A 19329-nucleotide genomic window follows, 5' to 3' on the forward strand; every position below is an offset into this window, starting at 1 on the left:
AATTGAATGAAAGTTTTAGAACATCATATAAACACATGTATGTGCTCGTAATAATTATTTTAGATAATAAAACAATCCCTAACTATGTTCAATAATATGAACAATCTAGGACTACTGTTCCATCCTACCCAGAAAATACTCTTAATATATCAAAATCTTATTTTCTCTCCCATCAAACTGATAATCCAAAATTTCATTTAAATTAAGGTCTATCCCCAGGTAGAACATAAAACAAGTAGTTAAATCAGAGGCTAAAAACTCTTTCATTGAAAATCGTTTGAAACCTTGATTTCTTTTCTCCTTTATCCTCTTCTTCTTCCTTCTCTTTCATCCCCACGATATGTTTTTTTTTTCTTCTTAAATAGAAGGTGAGAGACAAAAGAGTCACGTTGTGGCTCCTCACTCCCCTACCTAGTTTATCTCCAACTCTATCTCCCCCTACTACTTCATCTCCAACTCTCTCTCTCATCCTCTCTTCTAGTCACAATCTCTCTCTCTCTCTCTCTCTCTCTCTCTCTCCCTCCCTCCCTTACTTTATGCTCAAAGTTTTGACACCCAAAATACGGTAAATACCAGACCTGCTTGGGAGATTGGTGAGGTATCCCCACCAAGAATACGGCAAGTATCAAGGGATTTGAGAGATCGATGAGGGTGTGTAAACTTTAGTCCTGCATCACCTAGGGAGAGATTACTGGGTTAGTTAATAACCTCTAGCCTCCTTAACATGGCACAATGTTTTTTAAAGCCTTGAGACCTATAGACCAGAGAGGACAATATTGTGCAAGATTAATAGGGCTGAGGTGCTACAAATTATATCAAAGTAGACCCCGATAGCGCGTGGGGCCACAACGGGGACGCTGTACCGAAAGCGGGGAAGTTATGACACCCAAGAATACGGCAAGTACCAGACCCGCCTGGGAGATCGGTGAGGTGTCTCCACAAAAAATACGACAAGTAGCAGGGGGTTTCGGAGATCAGTGAGGGTGTGCAAATTTTAGTCTCACATTGCCTAGGGAGAGATGACTGGGCTAGTTAATAACCTCTAGTCTCCTTAACATGGCACAACACGCTTTAAAGCCTTGAGGCCCATGGGCTAGAGAGGACAATATTGTGCAAGGTTAATGGGCCGAAGCGTTACAAAGGCAGTCCAAATTTCAAAAGGAAGGTCCACAATTTTATTAGGAAAGCCATCATTTGTTAATTATTAATTAGCAATGATTAGTTAAGATTGTTTTGTTAGTTAGGCCTTATCCACTTTGTTAGTTAATTGTACATGAGGTTAATATGTGTGTGTGTATATATATATATATATATATATCTTATTCTTAATTAAATAAGTCAATATTATGGTTGATATTAAAATAAGAAAAAAAAATCAAATTATGGTTGATTGGCAAAATGGTAAATCAGGGTTTAGAGGCAAAATGGTAATTCCTAGGGAAAAAAAGTTAAAGTGATTCTACAATATAGTTATATCTAATGGATGATTTTTAGCACTTACCAAATATTGATGCACCTTCAATGGGCTGATATCTCCACTTTAAGTCACCTTGACCCTACAATGGTCAAATGACAAAAATATCCTGAGTCAGATTTCAGGGTATTACAATGACATGCTAGACAGTTCTTTAGTATTCTTTTAATTTTAAACCCTTTGGGAAGCTCGTCCGAGAACTATCCAGTCCATTTAGTGATGGGATGGGTCAATTTTAGGTTTTAGCGGATTGATTCTAGGATGGCTCAATCTACGCAAGCAATGACGTTTACCAAATTTTCTTTGACCATATTTAGCCATTTTATTAAAGATTCTTTTTTTTTTTTTTTTTTAGTAGAAAAAATTTATTGATGAGAATGAATCTCTATTTCTTCGAGGAAATGGATAATTCTTCAAGCATGATGGGCAAGTGTTATGACATGCCAGGCGATTCTTTATTATTCTTTTGATTTTAAACCCTTTGGGAAGCTCATCCAAGAACTATCATGTCCATTTAGTGATGGGATGGATTAGTTCCAGGTTTTTGCGGATTGATTCTAGGACGGCTCAATCAACACAAGCAATGACATTTACTAAATTGTATTTGACCATATTTAGCCTTTTTAGAATCCTTTCTTCTTCTTTTTTCTAGAAAATGGTTTACTGATAAGAACAAATCTCGATACGGTCGAGGAAATTGATAACCCTTCAGGCATGACGGGCAAGTGTTATGACATTCCAGATGATTTTTTGTTATTCTTTCAATTATAAACACATTGAGATGGTCATCCTAGAACTATTTGGTCCCACTTAGTAACAGGATGGATCAGTTCTAGGTTAATGGATTGATTTCGGGTGCTCAATCTACGCAAGCAATGACGTTTACTAAATTTTCCTCAACTAGCCTTCTTTATGAATGAATTTTTTTTGGGGGGGGGGGGGGGAAATGGGAGAGATAAACAAAGCTTTACTGATAAGAATGAATCTGGATACGTTCGAAGAAACTGATGACTCTGCAGGCATGACGGCAAGTATGATATGACAAGCTAGGCGGTTCTTTACTAGTCTTTTGATCATTCCACTTGGTAATAGGATGAATCAGTTATAGGTTTTGCGGATAGATTTTGGGACAACTCAATCTACGCAAACAATGACGCTTACAAAGCTTTCTTGATAAGAACAAATCTTGATACGCTCAAGAAAACTAATGTCTCTGAACGCAATACATGATGGCAAGTGTATCACATGCTTCATTATAAATAAGTGTGTTTTTTTTTCTTTCTCTCATCGTTCAATCCTAAGAATTCTCTCTACAAGTTGTCTGTAGCAATGTCTGCTCCATCTCCAGCAAAGGAGTTTGTAAACATCTAAGATCTGCAATCACCAGTTTGTGAAGAAAATCCAAGTAATCTTGAAGAAGATTACTTTCCTAATATTTCTCTATTTCCTACTAGAGTTGCTTCTAGGTATATATATTTCTCTTGTTTTGATCACCTTGACTCGCTAAATCTTGATTTTCTTTTAATTTGTTAAGGGTTTTAATTTCCAAAGTAATAAGCTTCTATATTTATTATTATTATTATTATTATTATTATTATTATTATTATTATTATTATTATTATTATTATTATTATTATTATTATTATTATTATTATTTGGGTTGAAATAACCTTCTTTAGTTGTGTGATGAAGTTTCTTAGGTTTTGTTTTGCATGTCTATTTCTAAATAATGGATTGCAACTCTCAGTTATGGGCGTGATATATTGATCGATTTTATACTTTAAAATTTTTTAATTACCTTCCATTTATGCAAAGTTATATCTATATCCAATGTGAATATTTAATGTTCTTGCATTTCTAGATCTGTATTTATATTACAACAGGGTCCATCACTAAGTACTAGCATTGCATACTAGATCTACGTCTAAGGGTAAATCATTAGAATGGGGTTCTAATAATCTGATCTGGTGATACATGCAAAAGTTTATGACCCCACTAGGGCTAGTGAGAAATTACTTTCATTTTATGATTTCAGGTTGTGTTTGTTATTTATTTATTTATTAGTATTTCTTTTTGTATAAGTAATATGTATGCATATGCAGATGGACAAAAAAGTAATTACGAAGGTAGGTGGACATATATTTGAAGAATAAAGTTATGTGTGTGTCTGTGTGTGCGTATGCACACCCACAATAAATAACCTTGTTGCCTTTTTATATGAAACCATTATGTTGCATCTCATTGATATGCTCCTCTATACTGCTTACTCGAGCTCTATTTCTAACTTTTTTTGTTAAAATAATTTTGAGCATAGGATTTTTTTTCTGTTAATATTAGCTATGTGGTTTCGAGTGAAATATTAATTTAAAATTTAGCCTTTTTGGTTTAAATATATTAGTGTAGGTTACAAGAGGAGAGAAGAAGATGGCGTCCCACAAAAGAAGCAACAAAGATTCCTCGATATCAAGGAGAATTGAAAAAGAATATTTGGAGATCAATCTCATACTTGATTCGGCAATTTCTTGTTCGTACCTTTGTGCCAAGATATTTAAGCCCTTAAATTTCTTTGGAAATCAATACCCTCAGCACTATTCTGTCATTTCGCCCCTTGAATCAGAAACATTGTTTTCCTTCCTCTCTTCTTTAACATCACTCATTCTCCCTCCTTGTTGCCATTTATATTCTATCACTTATGATTTTCATTGCAGTCATATAGTGTACACTAATGTCTCCCTATGTGTATCTATTTCTCCCAACCTCTACAACCATCTCAATCTCGACACCTTCATTGCCGCCCCCTCCTGTGGTTCCATTGACTCATGGCTCGATGTGGACCATTTCCTCTCATACCCACCTGAGTCTTGGGCTGTGCAACAAGGAAGTGTTCTCTGTTGAGGTCAGAGGGGCTTCCCGTGCCACACGAGGGCTCGAGAAGACAAGCCGGATGGTAGATAATGCTTTCCCTTGGCTTGGGATACCATTGGTGCTGGAGCAGTTCATGCCATTTGGGTTTCATTTCTTGTATGGGTTGGGAGCTATTCAGATCACCTTTGGATCTGCTCGGATCTGCTCGTTCTATTCATCAAGAAAGGTCGAGGTTCGAAGATGCTAGGCCAAATCTCGAATCGGGTAGTTCAACAAGTCACCCCGTCTCAGAAGATCATTGGCTTCTACAGAATCAAGAAGTTGACGAAACCAGATCTTCCAATTTGGGTTTTCTTCGGTTTACATTGATTCTTCCATTGTTCCAGAGAACCCTTTGGGGATCGAACATTCCGGTGGGTTCGATAATGTAGGGTCTAGTACCGTTGAGGCTTATTTTGGGGATACTGGAGTAGGAACTTCATATCCTCAGGAGCTGTTCAGCACATCATCATCGAGATTGAAACTCCAGCAACACCTTATACGATGGCCTTTCTTAAAACCAGATGCTCACTGCACCTCACCGCTCAACTTTTTGTGGTTTCCATGTCTTGTGGCTCGTCTTTTGTATAATATGGTGTTTGTATAATTCCTCCTAATCGGAAATTCCTTTGAAGATGAACAGGACGATGCACATACACCAGGAATGGCCATTTAATCAGGCCAAGCTTAATCCCAACAAGTTTATAAATGAATGAGTTTGGATTCAAGCTTGATCAGTCCGGTCTACCAGTGCAAGCCTGGAATTGACATCTGTGTAGTTCCTCTATCACATTAACCAAGATACTAAAATATGATTTCACAAAAGACATGAGATGTAAGAACATCTCCAATGCTAGTACATGAGTAAGGACCTCTGTTAGTTAAAACGGGAACGGCAAAAAAACATTGTTCGGTACGGGCATGTTTTAAATGGATCAAAACGTGAACGGGACGGTCAAAAATACGGTCAAATACGGTAAAAACGGGAAAAAAATAAAAAACGGACGATACGTGTTTTAAACGTTTATATTTAAATAATACGGTGTCAAAAAAAGGGCAATATATAGACATAAATTGGCATAATAATTCTCTAAATACCTAGATAATAATCAAAACAAATAGCCCCGTTTTAAAAGTTTTTATTTTAAAACATTTATATTTTTTAAAATCCGTTTTTTTACTATCAAAAAAATGGGACGGCGTTTAAAACGGCAAAAAAACTTCAAATAGCCCCGTTCCCCTTTTTTACTCAACCCTCTGTCACCTTGTACAAGGCCTCATTTTAATCTATATCACTCAACCCTCTGTCACCTTGTACAGGCCTCATTTTAATAATAAGAAGGGCATATTTGGCTAATTTCATCCATTGGATGTAGGAAGTTATTTATGAATTTGCCACATATATCAAAATTTAGGGCTCCAATATATGTTATTGACCTAAGGCATCGATTTCAATCCTGCACAAACAGGCCCGCATTGACAAATCCCAAAATCGGCCTAACCCATTTAATAAACATGTTGGATTGAAGCACAACCCGATTATAAACGGTCACTACCTGTGTAGAGGTTGTACCCGTTAGTCGCCCAACTGGACCAACCGATTAAGCCCTACTTATTTGAAATTCCTATTCTAACCCCAAGACCCGAATCTCGAGTTCTTGATTTTTTCTATTGCTTAGATTTCAACTAATGAGGATTTTTATAGATCCATTTTTAATAGAAAGTGGCAGGTATGTCAGGTGCTAGGGGTACTTTCCGAAATCATGAAAGGAAGCCTTTGGTTTGCTTTTGCTCTTTCCAAGGGTTATTTGTAATTTCTATGCTGAATTTGCAGCCTTCTTTGAAGCTATCAAGTTAGCTAGAGACTTGAATTACCTTGGATTGAAGTGGAATGTGATTCTAGAGCTGTAGTCTGGTGTATTGAAAAGAAATACATTCGGTGATATTTCACTCAAAGGTGGATTAATTTCATAGGCTACTGGAACAACATTCAGTGGAAAATTCGTCATTGCTTCAAAGAAGTGAATGTTGTGGTAGATAAACTGGTGAGGCATGCAGCGGCTAATAGGACCTCAATGGTATAGGACGAGCAACCACAGTGTACTCATGATAAAATAGAATGGGATGCAAATGGGAAATCGAGATTTTGGATTTATAATCTATGCTTTTTTTTAAGTATAATATCTTTCTTTATCTTGGCTCCCTCTTCTACTAATGGCAATTCCAAAGGTGGATTAGGGAGCTGAATTTTGTTTAGTCTGAAATTCTTTTGTATGGCTTCAGCCTATTTCTCTTTGATTCATTTTAAATATATTCTTGCTGATCTTAAGCAAAAAAAAAAAAGGCTTACCCCTAGGTATTCAACCTTAGGGCAGCGTCTTGCTCATGGTAGGCTGCTCGTGGATGATATGATAAGGAAGAAGGGTATTCAGATGGCCTTTAAGTGTAATCTGTGTGGAAATGTTGAGGAAAGCATTTCCCACATCTTTCTTCAGTGCCCTTTTGTTGTGATTATCTGGAAAAATACTTGGATTTTTTTGGGGTGATGACATGGAGTGATGAACAATCTGTGGAGAATTTGCTGAAATGGTGGAAGAGAAAGGCAAGATCACTTAACCTAAAGAAATCATAGATGATAGGGTTCACTATCATCTCTGCAAATATATGGTGGGAAAGAAATAAAACAAGGGAAGGGACAAAAATGCTTTCTATACTTATGAGACTATATATCCGGCATAAGATTAGTCTATATGATGTGATTACTAAAGGGGAGGTTACATCTATGAATGATGTTCTTTGTTGCAGAAAATTGGGGCTGAACATTGAAGATATGGCGCCCAAACCTCCTCTAGAGGTCCATTGGTGCAGTCCTACTCTAAACTAGATCAAGCTAAATGTGGATGGTAGCTATCTGGGTAATCCAGGTAGGGCAGGAGTAGGGGCTGTTCTTCGAAACAGTGCTGGCCAGGTGTGCAATTCCTTTAGTATATTTTTTGCTATTAAACCAATTTTTGAGATAGAGTTTGAAGCGTTGATGGGAGGGATTATGCTTGCAAAAGATCTCAATGCAATTGGACTGTCGATTGAGTCAGACCCTGTTGCAATTGTCACTTCCATCTAGATGAATCATATTCCTTAGTTTTGTTCTCCAAAAATGGTTATTTGTTCTACCTTTTTTGGAGTCAATACTTTGAAAAATTACACAGCTTTCACAAAGCAAACCCCATTATGGACTACCTTGCTAAGAAGGCTGCAAAGGTTGGAGTATTAGAGACAATGCTGAACTTCTCAAATCACATTCTAGATTAGCTAAAGAGTGATGCATTGGACAAACCTAGATTTAGATTCCGCTTGTTGTTTGCTCTATCTGCTAATGGCTATACCAAAGGTGAAGTTTGCAAGTTTCCCTAGAGGTCTCGGCTTTGTCTTGTTGAGTTGTATTCTTCTTTCTCTTTTTCAATAAAATTTGTTCTTTTTTTTTTTTTTGGTTAGAGAGAGATTTTAATGAATGAATAGAAGTGAGTATGAAAGTTCCTAGAGAGCTTGGGGAGAGAGATTTTAGGGGATAATGGACATGCGTAACAGCTAAGAGAGAGGTTGTGGACATGGGACTATAGAGAGGGACGTTTCCTAATTTGTGTGTGAAGGAAATAAAGAGGGTGAGCTTTCAAAATTTCTGTGTCAAGTGAAGAGAGGAAGTGGTTCCTCAATATCTATACGTGGACAGGGAGATTACTGAATGTAAAAAATTTCCTAATTTGTGCATGATTGAGGAAAGAGATTAAGACAAGTTCTTGTTTAAATGATACGCCTTCTTTTTGGAGTGATGATGTTTCCTAGCATGCTCAGTTGAGATCTCAATTTAGATTTTCTTGATTATTTTTGAGGATTTCTTTGTGGTGGTGGCTCCTTGTTGATGGCAATGCCGAAGGTGGATGAGCTTCCCCTTTTCCCTTTGCTGCAATTCCATCTTTTATTCTTTTTAGTAAAATTCCTATTTCTGATTCTTAGAAAAAAAAGACAATTATTCCATGACAAAGAGAGAAAGAGACACAATTAAGATAAGAAGTAATTAGGTAATCTTCTAATTAAAATGTAGAGATTTGTAACGGTTTCTTAAAAAGGAGAACTGTCTATGTAAAGGGAGAGGGAGAGATGCATTCCACTTGCACCAAAACCTCGCACTATATATAAATGATTTGGCTCACCAGGCGATCCAAAACTGTACATGTGTTCCCATATTTTAGTGACTGGGATTAATTCGTGCCTCACTGAATGCATCTTAAAATGGTACTTGCATGCAAAATGTTGAAAAAATAAAAATAAAAAGCAAGCTTTTGTGCACTGTCTCATGCATGGTGCATGACCATGCAAAATGTTTTTATAAAGAAAGGCTGAAATAAATCATAAAAGAAGAAAAAATTCCAAATAAAATAGATGAGGATTGATAGCAAGAAAACATGGGACAAAATCGACGACCGTTATTATTATTATTATTATTATTATTATTATTATTATTATTATTATTATTATTATTATTATTATTATTATTATTATTATTATTATTATTATTATTATTATTATTATTATTATTATTATTATTATTATTATTATTATTATTATTATTATTATTATTATTATTATTATTATTATTATTATTATTATTATTATTATTATTATTATTATTATTATTATTATTTATTATTATTATTATTATATTATTTATTATTATTATTATTTTTTATTTATTATTATTATTTTTATTATTATTATTTTTTATTATTATTATTATTTTTATTATTATTATTATTATTTTTATTATTATTATTTTTATTAAAAAAAATGTGATGATTGTGAACTTTTATTTGTTCCATTTTAAAATCCATTTCGCTTCATTATATAGCATCTTTTTTTTTTTTTGGATGGGTAATAAGAAGAAATAAGACAAAACGAAAATAAAATAAAAGAATAATATTCCTACGGAAGAACAAGCTAAATCTAGGGAAATGCACACAAACCACAAAGAAGGATCCTTCCAAGATCAATCTAAACACCAAATTTATGAACATGATCATAATTATATTTGATTTATTTTTTAATTTATTTATTTATTTATTTTATTATTATTATTATTATTTTTATGTATCCATATTGCCATCTACTTGTTAATGATAAGTTTCAACTTTCAACCACATTGCATTTGTCCATCAGGCTATATAAATTTTGAGAGTGCTAGGCACACCACCCACATACAACACCAATTGGGGCATAGGATGGGGCATCATATAGGAGGCGCATGGTTCATTTCAAAGGGAGAAGAGAGAGATAGACATAGTAGGCACTAACTTGCAGTACACAGGCGATGTGCCAGCCTTTTCTCATAAATTTTAGTTAAATATTATCTTGATGGATTAACTAAATGGGAAAGATGAAAGGGAGCCTGACCAAATACTATTTTGCGGCCAACCAAGAGGATCATTAACTAATCTAATAGTTAGATTGCCCAGCTTAAGCCCTGATCGTGGCAACTTCAGATTACATTCACATATGAGAATTATTTCCGTATGTCTTGTAACCGATAAATGGACTCCACTAAATCCAGTAATCTATGTTACTGAGAGAAAATGAATCTCATATGTCGATCACAGAACATACGAGAAGCACCCAGACTCCCTGGTGGCCTAATATGGCATCCGATAAAGGTATGGCTATGCATTCCATAGTTAAGACAATGAGGCCATGTGTATAACCAACGTTTATGGAAAGACTAGCCAGTTAGAAACAAGTCGCTTAGGCAGTGGTTTATCCTTCTTACCAAAAAAAAAAAGGTGGTGGTTTATCAATGGTGGAACCTGAGTTTATACCAAAACTAGGTAGGATAGAGGTTTCACAGATTACTTTAAACCCACTAAGCTCTTATAGAAACAGCTAATGGCTACAAAATCCATAGTTTAAACTGCTTACTATGCATTTAATCCCATATTCCTTCCTATATAGAAAGACAGATCCGTTGATGCCACATAAACAAAATTATCTGTCGTCTCCTTAATGGTCACCCTTGGGTTCACTGTACCAGCTCCCTCTATATAGTAAGGTTGTCATGAAGCCTTTAGCATGTCAGAGTCTTGTTTTATCATCCAGGGTGTCTCTTATTGTAGCAATCTAGCTCTTTTGCTTGGTTTTGAATTGTAAGTTTGTTCTCATTTCCTTTCTTGTCTCTGGGTTTTCTTTCTTTTTTTCATAATCCTTCATGTAGAAAATGGTGGATTGGGTGGGTTATATGGTTCTTACGCTTTTCTTTGTGATGTTTTTGCTGTTTAGGATAGCTATTGTTTTCTTGTTATGTATTGGTGAGACATTATGTGCTTAAGTTAAATGGAGATCTGAACCTTTTATCTTTGTAAATTGTATATGGTCATCATCTCTCTATTGCATGGTTCTGTGAACTGTTGCAATACTTGTTTTGATTCTATTTGTTATCAAGGGTTTTATTTATATATATATATATATATATATATTTTTTTTTTTTTTTTTTTTTTTTTTTTTGAGTTATGAAACCTGTACCACTTATTGTCATTTACGAGGTGAATAGGGTTATTTATGGAAACAAAAAGAAGTGTTGGCCTCTCACACACTTGCAGGTGAACTTATGAGTGGAGGGACTAAACTCGTATACCTTTGGGTTCCTTACAAAGAGATCCGCTAGTCATGTGGTGCTGCCGATGGCCATGCCAAAGGTGGCCTTTTTGAATGAATAGTGAGATCCTAGATCTCCGTAACGGTCATACCGAAGGTGGAGATTTATGGTCTTTAGTGTATGCTTCATTATATACGTATTTAATTTTGTCCGTTTGAGAATGCTTGTATGTAAATCTTGTACATCTTTATATTTGTGCTTAATATATACTTTTGTTGACTTATAGCAAAAAAATTCTAGCCACGTGATTCTTGGTTTTTGTAATTAGAAAATAAAAAAATTAGGAAGAGCGTTCCCTAAAACTTAACGTGGTGATTTCTCCAGTGTGGGGCCAATGGGAGCACGTGAAAACATCAACAATGGCAAGATTTCTGCTTTGATGGGGGGTGTGGCGGTTATTTTGTCCGCCATGTCTTGTTGTTGGGGCCATGCCTTCACACTGCCTTTGAGGTTTCTTTTTCCCTAAAAATTATTTGTCCATTGTTGTGATGGCACTGTATAACTAGTGATGCTTTAAGAATGTGAGTTTTAAGTCCAATTTCTTCATATGGAGGGTATTAGCCTATTACGTACTTATTTTGTATATATGTGCAGATCCAACACAGGTCCCTTACCCCTCTTCACCCTTTAAATGGCAGAAGTAGAACAGTTGTTGGATCCTCACATGTACGATCACCACTTACATCAATCTCTTTTTCCTTTTGTTTTTGGATAGAAAGAGGGTTCAATCTCACTTTAGGGTTCTTTACCGTTAGAAGATATGTTTAAGGGTTATAGTTATAATTGGATTCCCAATAAAATTTCCCAATCCTTCCTTCTCTGTGTTTAATAAAATTTGCTAATCCCTCCTTTTCTGTGTATAATTTTTTTTCGCAGGCTACCATGGATGGAGAGCAACCACTTACTTGCTTGAGCTGCAATGCACCATTGTCTTTGCCAAATATATCCCCTTCACTCTTGTACAACCTGTGTCTTCATTGCCTACATAATTCGCAGCCCGGACAACTTTACTTGAGTGAACCACCACCACCAATGGAAGCGGCGGCTGCCGTAAATTATGTCAATGTATCACCGCTTCCATGGCTCAGAGGTGAGAATGCTAATTTCATGCCCACCTATATCAATAGCGTGAGCACTACAGTGATGCCGGTAGTGCAGAGAACAGCTGGAACTGGTGTATGGATCCTTGCCCATGCAGCTAATGTACTGCAGCGAGAAAATTTGATTGGGAGGGTAGACAACACTATTGATCTAACCCTAAGCTTGCAGGGCACAGGTGGAACTGGTGCACGGTTCCATGCCGATGTAGCTAATGAAGTGCAGAGAGAAGTTTTCCTGCCAACAGTTATGATGGGGAGGGAAGATAACCCTATTGATCTAACACTAAGGTTGGCTACTGCTGCAGAAGAAGCTAATCACTAAGAAAGACAAGATCGTGTTGCTGATCCAATGGATGATTCTGATGATAATTTCTTGAGTGACGATCGTGTCACTGATGAGGTTGATTTCCTGTCTCGTTTTGGTTCATCTGGGCCAGCAGATCAGCCAAATGAGTGAATCAGTGGAGTTTTTTGAAATTGGGAAGAAATAACGTATGCTTATGAGTGTCATTCATACCTGTTTTTATTTTCTAGTTAATGTTTTCTTTTCATGTTGTTTTGCGCCTATTGGACACTTCAGATTCATGCACATTGTGTTGCATAATTGTGGAGAATGAGAATAGACATCTTTTCTAATATATAGAGTAATTTAAATTGTAAACAATAGATTTTTTTTTTTCCCGCTAAAGGGTCAATTATATTAAGAGACAAAAGAATGTATAAAAACATTGAAAAAAAAAACCCTAACGAAATTACAAGACTTAAAAAAAATCTAGCCTAAAGGCCCTAAACCCCCACCTCCGTCATGGCCATCAGTAGAGGAAAGACCAGAGCTAACAGAATCTGAATCTTGCTCTTCTCAGAGCATCTATAATTAAATCCTCATGAAGCATAGACATCCAATTATGAGGAACCACTAAGAATTCTGACCTTGTAGCTATCTTGGCCAGGTATTCTGCTATTGAATTAGATTCCCTAAAGCAATGTGATATCTTCTAAGAAACAGACAAGAGAAAAGACTGAAGGGAAAACCATCTTTGCATAACAAACCATGAACCAAGACCTTTCATGACCATTGACACGACGGAATTTGAATCACATTTGATCCAAAGATGAGAGAGGCTAAGGTCTCTAGCTTTCTCCAAACATGTGATTGATGCAAGAAATTCTGCCTTTTTTTTTTCGCTAAAAGGTCATTTGTATTAAGAAAAAAAGATGGAATGTACAAGAAAGCAAAACAGCAGCATGCAGAATTAGACTAAGAGAAAGGAATGATCCCCCACCTTCGGCATTGCCATCAGCAGGGAAGCCACCCTGACCTTAGACTACAAAAAACTAAGGGAATCAGTATCTAGGACGCTGGGTAGCATCCATATCCATCTCCATAGACACCGACCTAGGCCAGACCGCCACTGGAGAAGAAATTTCTAAATGAGCAGCTAATTTAGCCAAGAAATCGGCCACTGTGTTTGCTTCCCAGAAGCAATAAGACACCTTCCAATTTATAGAGTTCATAAAAGGTAAAACGCCCCTCCATCTTTGCTGAATAAACCATAAAATCAAACCTTTAGAAATAAGGATCGCCATAGCCGCAGAGTCACATCCAATCCAGAGATTTTGAAAACCATGATCCTTTTCCTGCTCAAGACTAGCCATAATCACCAAAAATTCAGCTTCAAAATTAGTTTTAATATCAACGAATTCTCTAAAATTCAGAATAGTCTCTGCTCTCTCATTTCTAAAAGTTCCTCCAACCCCTACCTTCCCTGGGTTACCCAGAGAGCACCATCAGTGTTCAGCTTCACCCATCCAAGGAAAGGAGGATACCAAAACACTTCAATTATTTCCCTGCGCTTGCAAACCACACGAGGAATGCCTACCCTTCTAGCACATAATAGATCTGAAATCGATAGGTCCTGCCCAAGATGAACCAAAGAAAACATACAAATTTCACCCTTAACCATAGTGAAGCATTGCTTATACTGTCTAGCAGCACTGTCATGACATCTAGCATTCCTCTCCATCCACATGAAGTATGGAATAAGGGTAACTCCATAGAGCCATACCTTAGAAAAAGTAAGAGTCTTTGCCTTCCGCTTCCACCAATCAAAGAGGTCCTCCATCCAATCAAAAGATGGCCATACAACACCAAATAAATCACACAATAAACTCCACATGGCTTTGATGTAGTCGCACAGAAGAAACAAATGTGAGAATGATTCTTCCACTTGACCACACAAACAACATCTAGAAACCACCATCACTCCCCCCCTACACACCTGGTCGTCAGTTGGAAGTCTGTTGTGAACTAACCTCCATCCAAAGACTGCTTGACACTACTATAGCTTGGTTTTCCGGATCATAGAAAACCAAGGGACATTCTGCTTCTTCCCTCTTATATCCTCTTTGGCCGAACTCAACAAGAAAGCACATGAATTTGTTAACCTCTAATGACAAATATCCTCTAGCTGAGAAATAGAAATTCTTTTAGCATTCTCAAAGGTCTCAGATAAAAAAATAGAAAAAGCATGGGGAAAATGCCACTATCCCTCATGAATAAAATCAGCCAAGTGCAGCATCCTCCCTCTGAAAACATCTTGCTCCAAATTAGCTTACTCCGCCAGAGAGGAACTCCCTAGCCACCGATCCATCCAGAACATAATCTTATCCTCATTTCCAACAGTCCACCTCTCCATGTCCAACACAAACTGCCACACTTTCTTCAGCCTCAACCAAATTGAAGAAGATTTGTATCCCTTTCTGAGAGAGCCGTCTTCGTTAACAAACCTTGCTCTGAAAAAATTACTCATAATGGAGTCTTTATGTTTAATCTTCCAAGCAAGCTTTCACAGACAAGCTTTATTCATGTCACGAAGCTTCCTGATACCCAGGCCCCCTTCAACCTTGGGCTTATAGCTATCCTCCCATTTGACCATAATTTTCTTCTGTCTCATCCATCGTTCCATAGTTTTAATGGAAGACTAAGGCCACCAATAAACTGTAAAGTTGTTTATTGGGATGCTCAAAACAACTGATCGAAGCAGCTCAACCTGACCTGCCATCGATAAGAGCTTCCCTTTCCAAGCCGACAATCTACTTTTAATTTTATCCATCAGAGGCAAAAGATGATTTTTTGTCACTCTACCTTTAAAAATCTCTACTCCAAGATACCTTGTCGGGAACCTAGGCGCCTGAATTGCTAGCCAGTCGCTAATAAATCGCTTCCTGTGAGGCCTACCTTGCCAAAGAAAACTTTGCTCTTGTTCAAATTAAAATGTTGGCCTGAATAATCTTGATAAAAAAGAATAAACATTTTTTACATATTTAACCAACACATTTATGAAAATAAATATATCGTCAAAAAATAGCAAGTGGGTTGGAGTAACCACTCCTCTTGGACCCGACAACGACTTGAGAGTTCCCTCTACTACCATTTTTTTTTACGCCTCTGCATAGCACTTCCTCAACTAAAATAAAAAGAATGGGAGAGATGGGATCACCTTGATGAAGACCACGCCCCGCTCCAAAGAAACCCACTAACCCTCCATTGACTAACATGGAAATCCTCGAAGTAGATAGGATTTCTTAGATCCATAAAATCCATGTTTGCGAGAAACCAAACTTCTGTAATACTGCATAAAGGAACTCCCAAGACAAGGAGTCATAGGCTTTCTGGACATCAATTTTGATCCCCATCCCGCCACCCCAAACTGCAGAGAACATCAGATTTGATAACTCAGAAGCAAGACTAATATTTTCAGATATTATCTTACCTTTTTGGAAGGCGCCTTGTTCTTCAGAGACTAGCTTGGGAAGAAGTGCCGACACTCTACTCGCCATGATTTTGGATAGCACCTCACAAAAGAAATTTCCCATGCATATAGGCTGGAACTTGTCAAGAGAGTTTGCTCCCACCACTTTTGGGATGAGAGTAAGGAAGCAATTATTCACTCCCTTTGGAAGAATTCCCACTCTGAAAAAATATACCATAGCCCTACAAAAATCCTCTTGCACAATACTCTGAACCCTTCGAAAGAACAATCCTGGAAAACCATCGGGACCAAGGGAGCTATCCGGATCCAAAGCCCACACCATTATTTTTATTTCTTCTGATGAAGGAATAGCCTTCAAAGAAAAAACATCCCTTCTGAGAGCACCTGGGGAATGCAATCCAGCAAACTAGTGTGAGGGGAAGTCGATTTTTGCCCATAGAAATCTTCATAAAATTCTGAAATGTATGAAGATAGACTTTGCTAATCATCAATCCATGATCTAGCCTCATTTTCACAGTGAGGTGAAAAAAATTTGAGTTTTTGTCCCCGTCTTTCATCCACCTTTGCTTAGCTTTTTGAGACCATAGATTTTCCTGCATTTGAGTAGCTTTGAGCAAAGTTGTCTTGGCATCAGCCTCTTTACCAAACAGCTTGTTTGAGTTTAAAAAATATGTTACCTCAAGCGTATGGTATATTGTAGCCAACGGGTCGATCACAGGGAGATTAGTCACTCTATCTTACCTACTCTAAGTACAGCAAGAGTGAACAAGGGATGGTTGATTTTAGATTATGGTCCTAGAACATGCATATAACCGAAAAAAAACGACCTACACAATCAACATCTCAATTAAACAGTTCTAACGCTGGATTACTTTAATTAGAGAAGTAAAATAAATGCTGCAAATAACAACTAAAAAAAAGAATCTACAAATAATAATGTTAAACTAACAAATAAAGAACTGAAATAGAAAGCAAGTAAGTAAAGAAAAATTCTCAATACATCAGCCAAATTTCCGGGAGAGGCACTACTGTAGGCATCACCTTCAATTATAGCACATATGTAAATAAGAACACATGGAAAAAATAAATAAAAGAAAAGCATAAAAATCCAAATTCCACTACTTGTACTTAAATAAAAATCTTAATTCTACTAATAAACTTTGTCATACCTTAATTATGTGTAAGCTGAATTGAAACTTGATTGATTTGGAATGATGGTATTGGAACAAAATTATTGATGAAAAACTTGCTCTCTTGAACTTAAAAACTCTTGATTCTTGTCACTTGAACCAATTTTTTTCCTAAAACTAGAAAGTTTGAAAGCTAGAACTATGGATTGCACTAATTAAATTAACTAACTATGAACTAAATTAACAAAGTAAACTAATAATTAAACAAACTAACAATTAAAAACTGAAATGCATTATCATTAATCACTTGAATAAAAGCTTGAAGAAATATAAGGAGAGAGAGAAGAGAGCTAAGTATAAACTAAGCAAAAAAACTAGAAAATAAACTAAGGGGAATAATCATCCTAAGAGGGGGGAAGGGGATTTTATAGGGCTTTGGTCTTGCCTCCTTCTTTCTACAAGTCTTCTTTAAGAAAAGAAAGAAAATAAAATAAAATTCAATCTTAGTAAAAATCCTCATTCTCTGAGATATTGTGTGAGGAAAGAGAGAAATTGTTTTCAAAATTAACAAATTTTATTCTTTCCCTGCAATATTAACCAATATCTTGCAATCTTGACTAAATCAGAAAAGAATCTCTGCATAGCATCTTCAAGATCTTATGAGGTGGCAAGGAGAGAGAATAATCTTCAGGATTTTGTAGGAGAGAGGATGTGGTGCCACTAAGTGGGTTCCTTTGGACAAGTTAGTTCAAGCTTGGACCAGTTCTTGGTTCACTTTAAGCACTTTCTCTTGTAGACTTAGAAACTATAAAAAATAAATAAATAAATAAACAGAAGTAGTACTATCCAAAGTGGGGTAAAATATACATTTATATCCCTAAGATTTCACACATTATTGTGCTCATCATAGTTCTTCAGTCATCCCTGTAGCCTCTATAGCATCATGCACTGAACTCAATTACTCAATAGCTTTCCTTACTTCATCTACATTAGGAAAATTATTTCTATCCCACAACTTGATACACAATTTAACCTGCTTAAGTTTCTAAGAAAAACATAAATAGAATTCCCTATAACCTCCTTATTCCACACCTCCTTAATAAAATTATCGAACTTTTCATTCTCCACCCAAAAGTTATTGAATCTAAAAGGAATATTACTTGGTTTTGGTGTGACCACCGATACAACTAGAATTGGAGCATGATCAGAAGAAGTTCTCAAAAGAACTTTTTAGTAGATGTTTTGAAGAGATGTAGCCACATCTTATTACAAAAACTCCGATCGAGAATAGTGACCACATGCCCTCTTCTGCGATTATTTGTCCAAGTGAAATTCTTTCCCTGAGAATGCACTTGCACCAACAGACAAGCATCCACCATCGCTTGGAATTCAGCCTCAAAGCTCGCAATGAATCTCCTTGGACCCTTTTTCTCATTAGATAATAAGATGGTGTTAAAGTCCCCTATCATAGACCAAGGGATAGTAGGGAGAACCACTGATCCTATTTCCATCTAGAGCTCTCTACGCCTGACCTTGAAACAATTTGCATGAACAAAGGAAAGACCTACATTACACCCAAACCAATTCACTATGACTGAAACTTGTTGTTCAGATACAGAAATAATCGATGGGTCAGGGGTACTAATCTTCCAAAGAATCCAAAGATTTAGAACCTTGTCCAACCGATTATTATGGATCAAATCCGCAGCATACCCTAATTTTTTGATCAATAAAGAAGGGAAATCATTAACCTTCACCATCGGCTCAGCCAAGCAAACTATATTTGGGGAATGATCCCTAAGAATGGATTGTAAGGCCCTAACACCAGCAACCTTCTTCACACCTCTGATATTCCAAAAAAGAGCTTTTATCATTAATAATGCTTAGCGGCACTATTGTCCAACCAACACGCTTCTTACTAGCCTTACCACCTTTGGACGCAGCCATACTGCCCTTCTCATGAGCAGCAATGGCTCTATCCACCTGCTTCACTCCATAAAAACATGAGCAACCCTGCCATCTGTAAGCACAGTCCCAGGCAGCTAGTGCACCACTATGTCTTCCTCGCGAAGCTGAGACTGTTCCGAAGGAATGCTCTCCCCCCATAGGTAACAACACCTCCACCCCCTTTGCCCTTAGTCGTCTGACTTCTCCTAGGCTGAGAGAATTGAGCCATAGGGGCAAGGTCTGAACTAACCTCATACAAACCGGCCTGGTTCAGAGACTAGCCCTGAGAATCGTTTTCCTCCTC

General features: G+C 36.8%; 1 protein-coding gene across 5 annotated transcripts; it reads left to right on the plus strand.

Moving 5' to 3' along the window:
* The first annotated feature begins 10479 nt into the window (after positions 1-10479).
* Positions 10480-12804, plus strand: LOC122086231. 5 transcript variants are annotated; one of them, XR_006142389.1, is made up of 3 exons: positions 10506-10566; positions 11670-11741; positions 11952-12804. XR_006142389.1 is itself a non-coding variant. In XM_042655072.1 (2 exons), exon 2 carries the CDS (start codon positions 11958-11960, stop codon positions 12495-12497), a length of 540 nt encoding a protein of 179 aa, XP_042511006.1. In that variant the 5' UTR covers positions 10480-10566; positions 11952-11957; the 3' UTR covers positions 12498-12804. The 5 variants fall into 5 exon arrangements, 2 of the variants coding, with proteins under 2 accessions (XP_042511006.1, XP_042510931.1); XR_006142409.1 differs by lacking the exon at positions 10506-10566 and adding an exon at positions 11412-11525; XR_006142400.1 differs by lacking the exon at positions 10506-10566 and adding an exon at positions 11526-11596.
* The last annotated feature ends 6525 nt before the right edge of the window (positions 12805-19329 follow it).

The sequence above is a fragment of the Macadamia integrifolia genome, chromosome 1 (assembly GCF_013358625.1).
Source record: "Macadamia integrifolia cultivar HAES 741 chromosome 1, SCU_Mint_v3, whole genome shotgun sequence".
In the NCBI taxonomy this organism is placed as follows: Eukaryota; Viridiplantae; Streptophyta; class Magnoliopsida; order Proteales; family Proteaceae; genus Macadamia; species Macadamia integrifolia.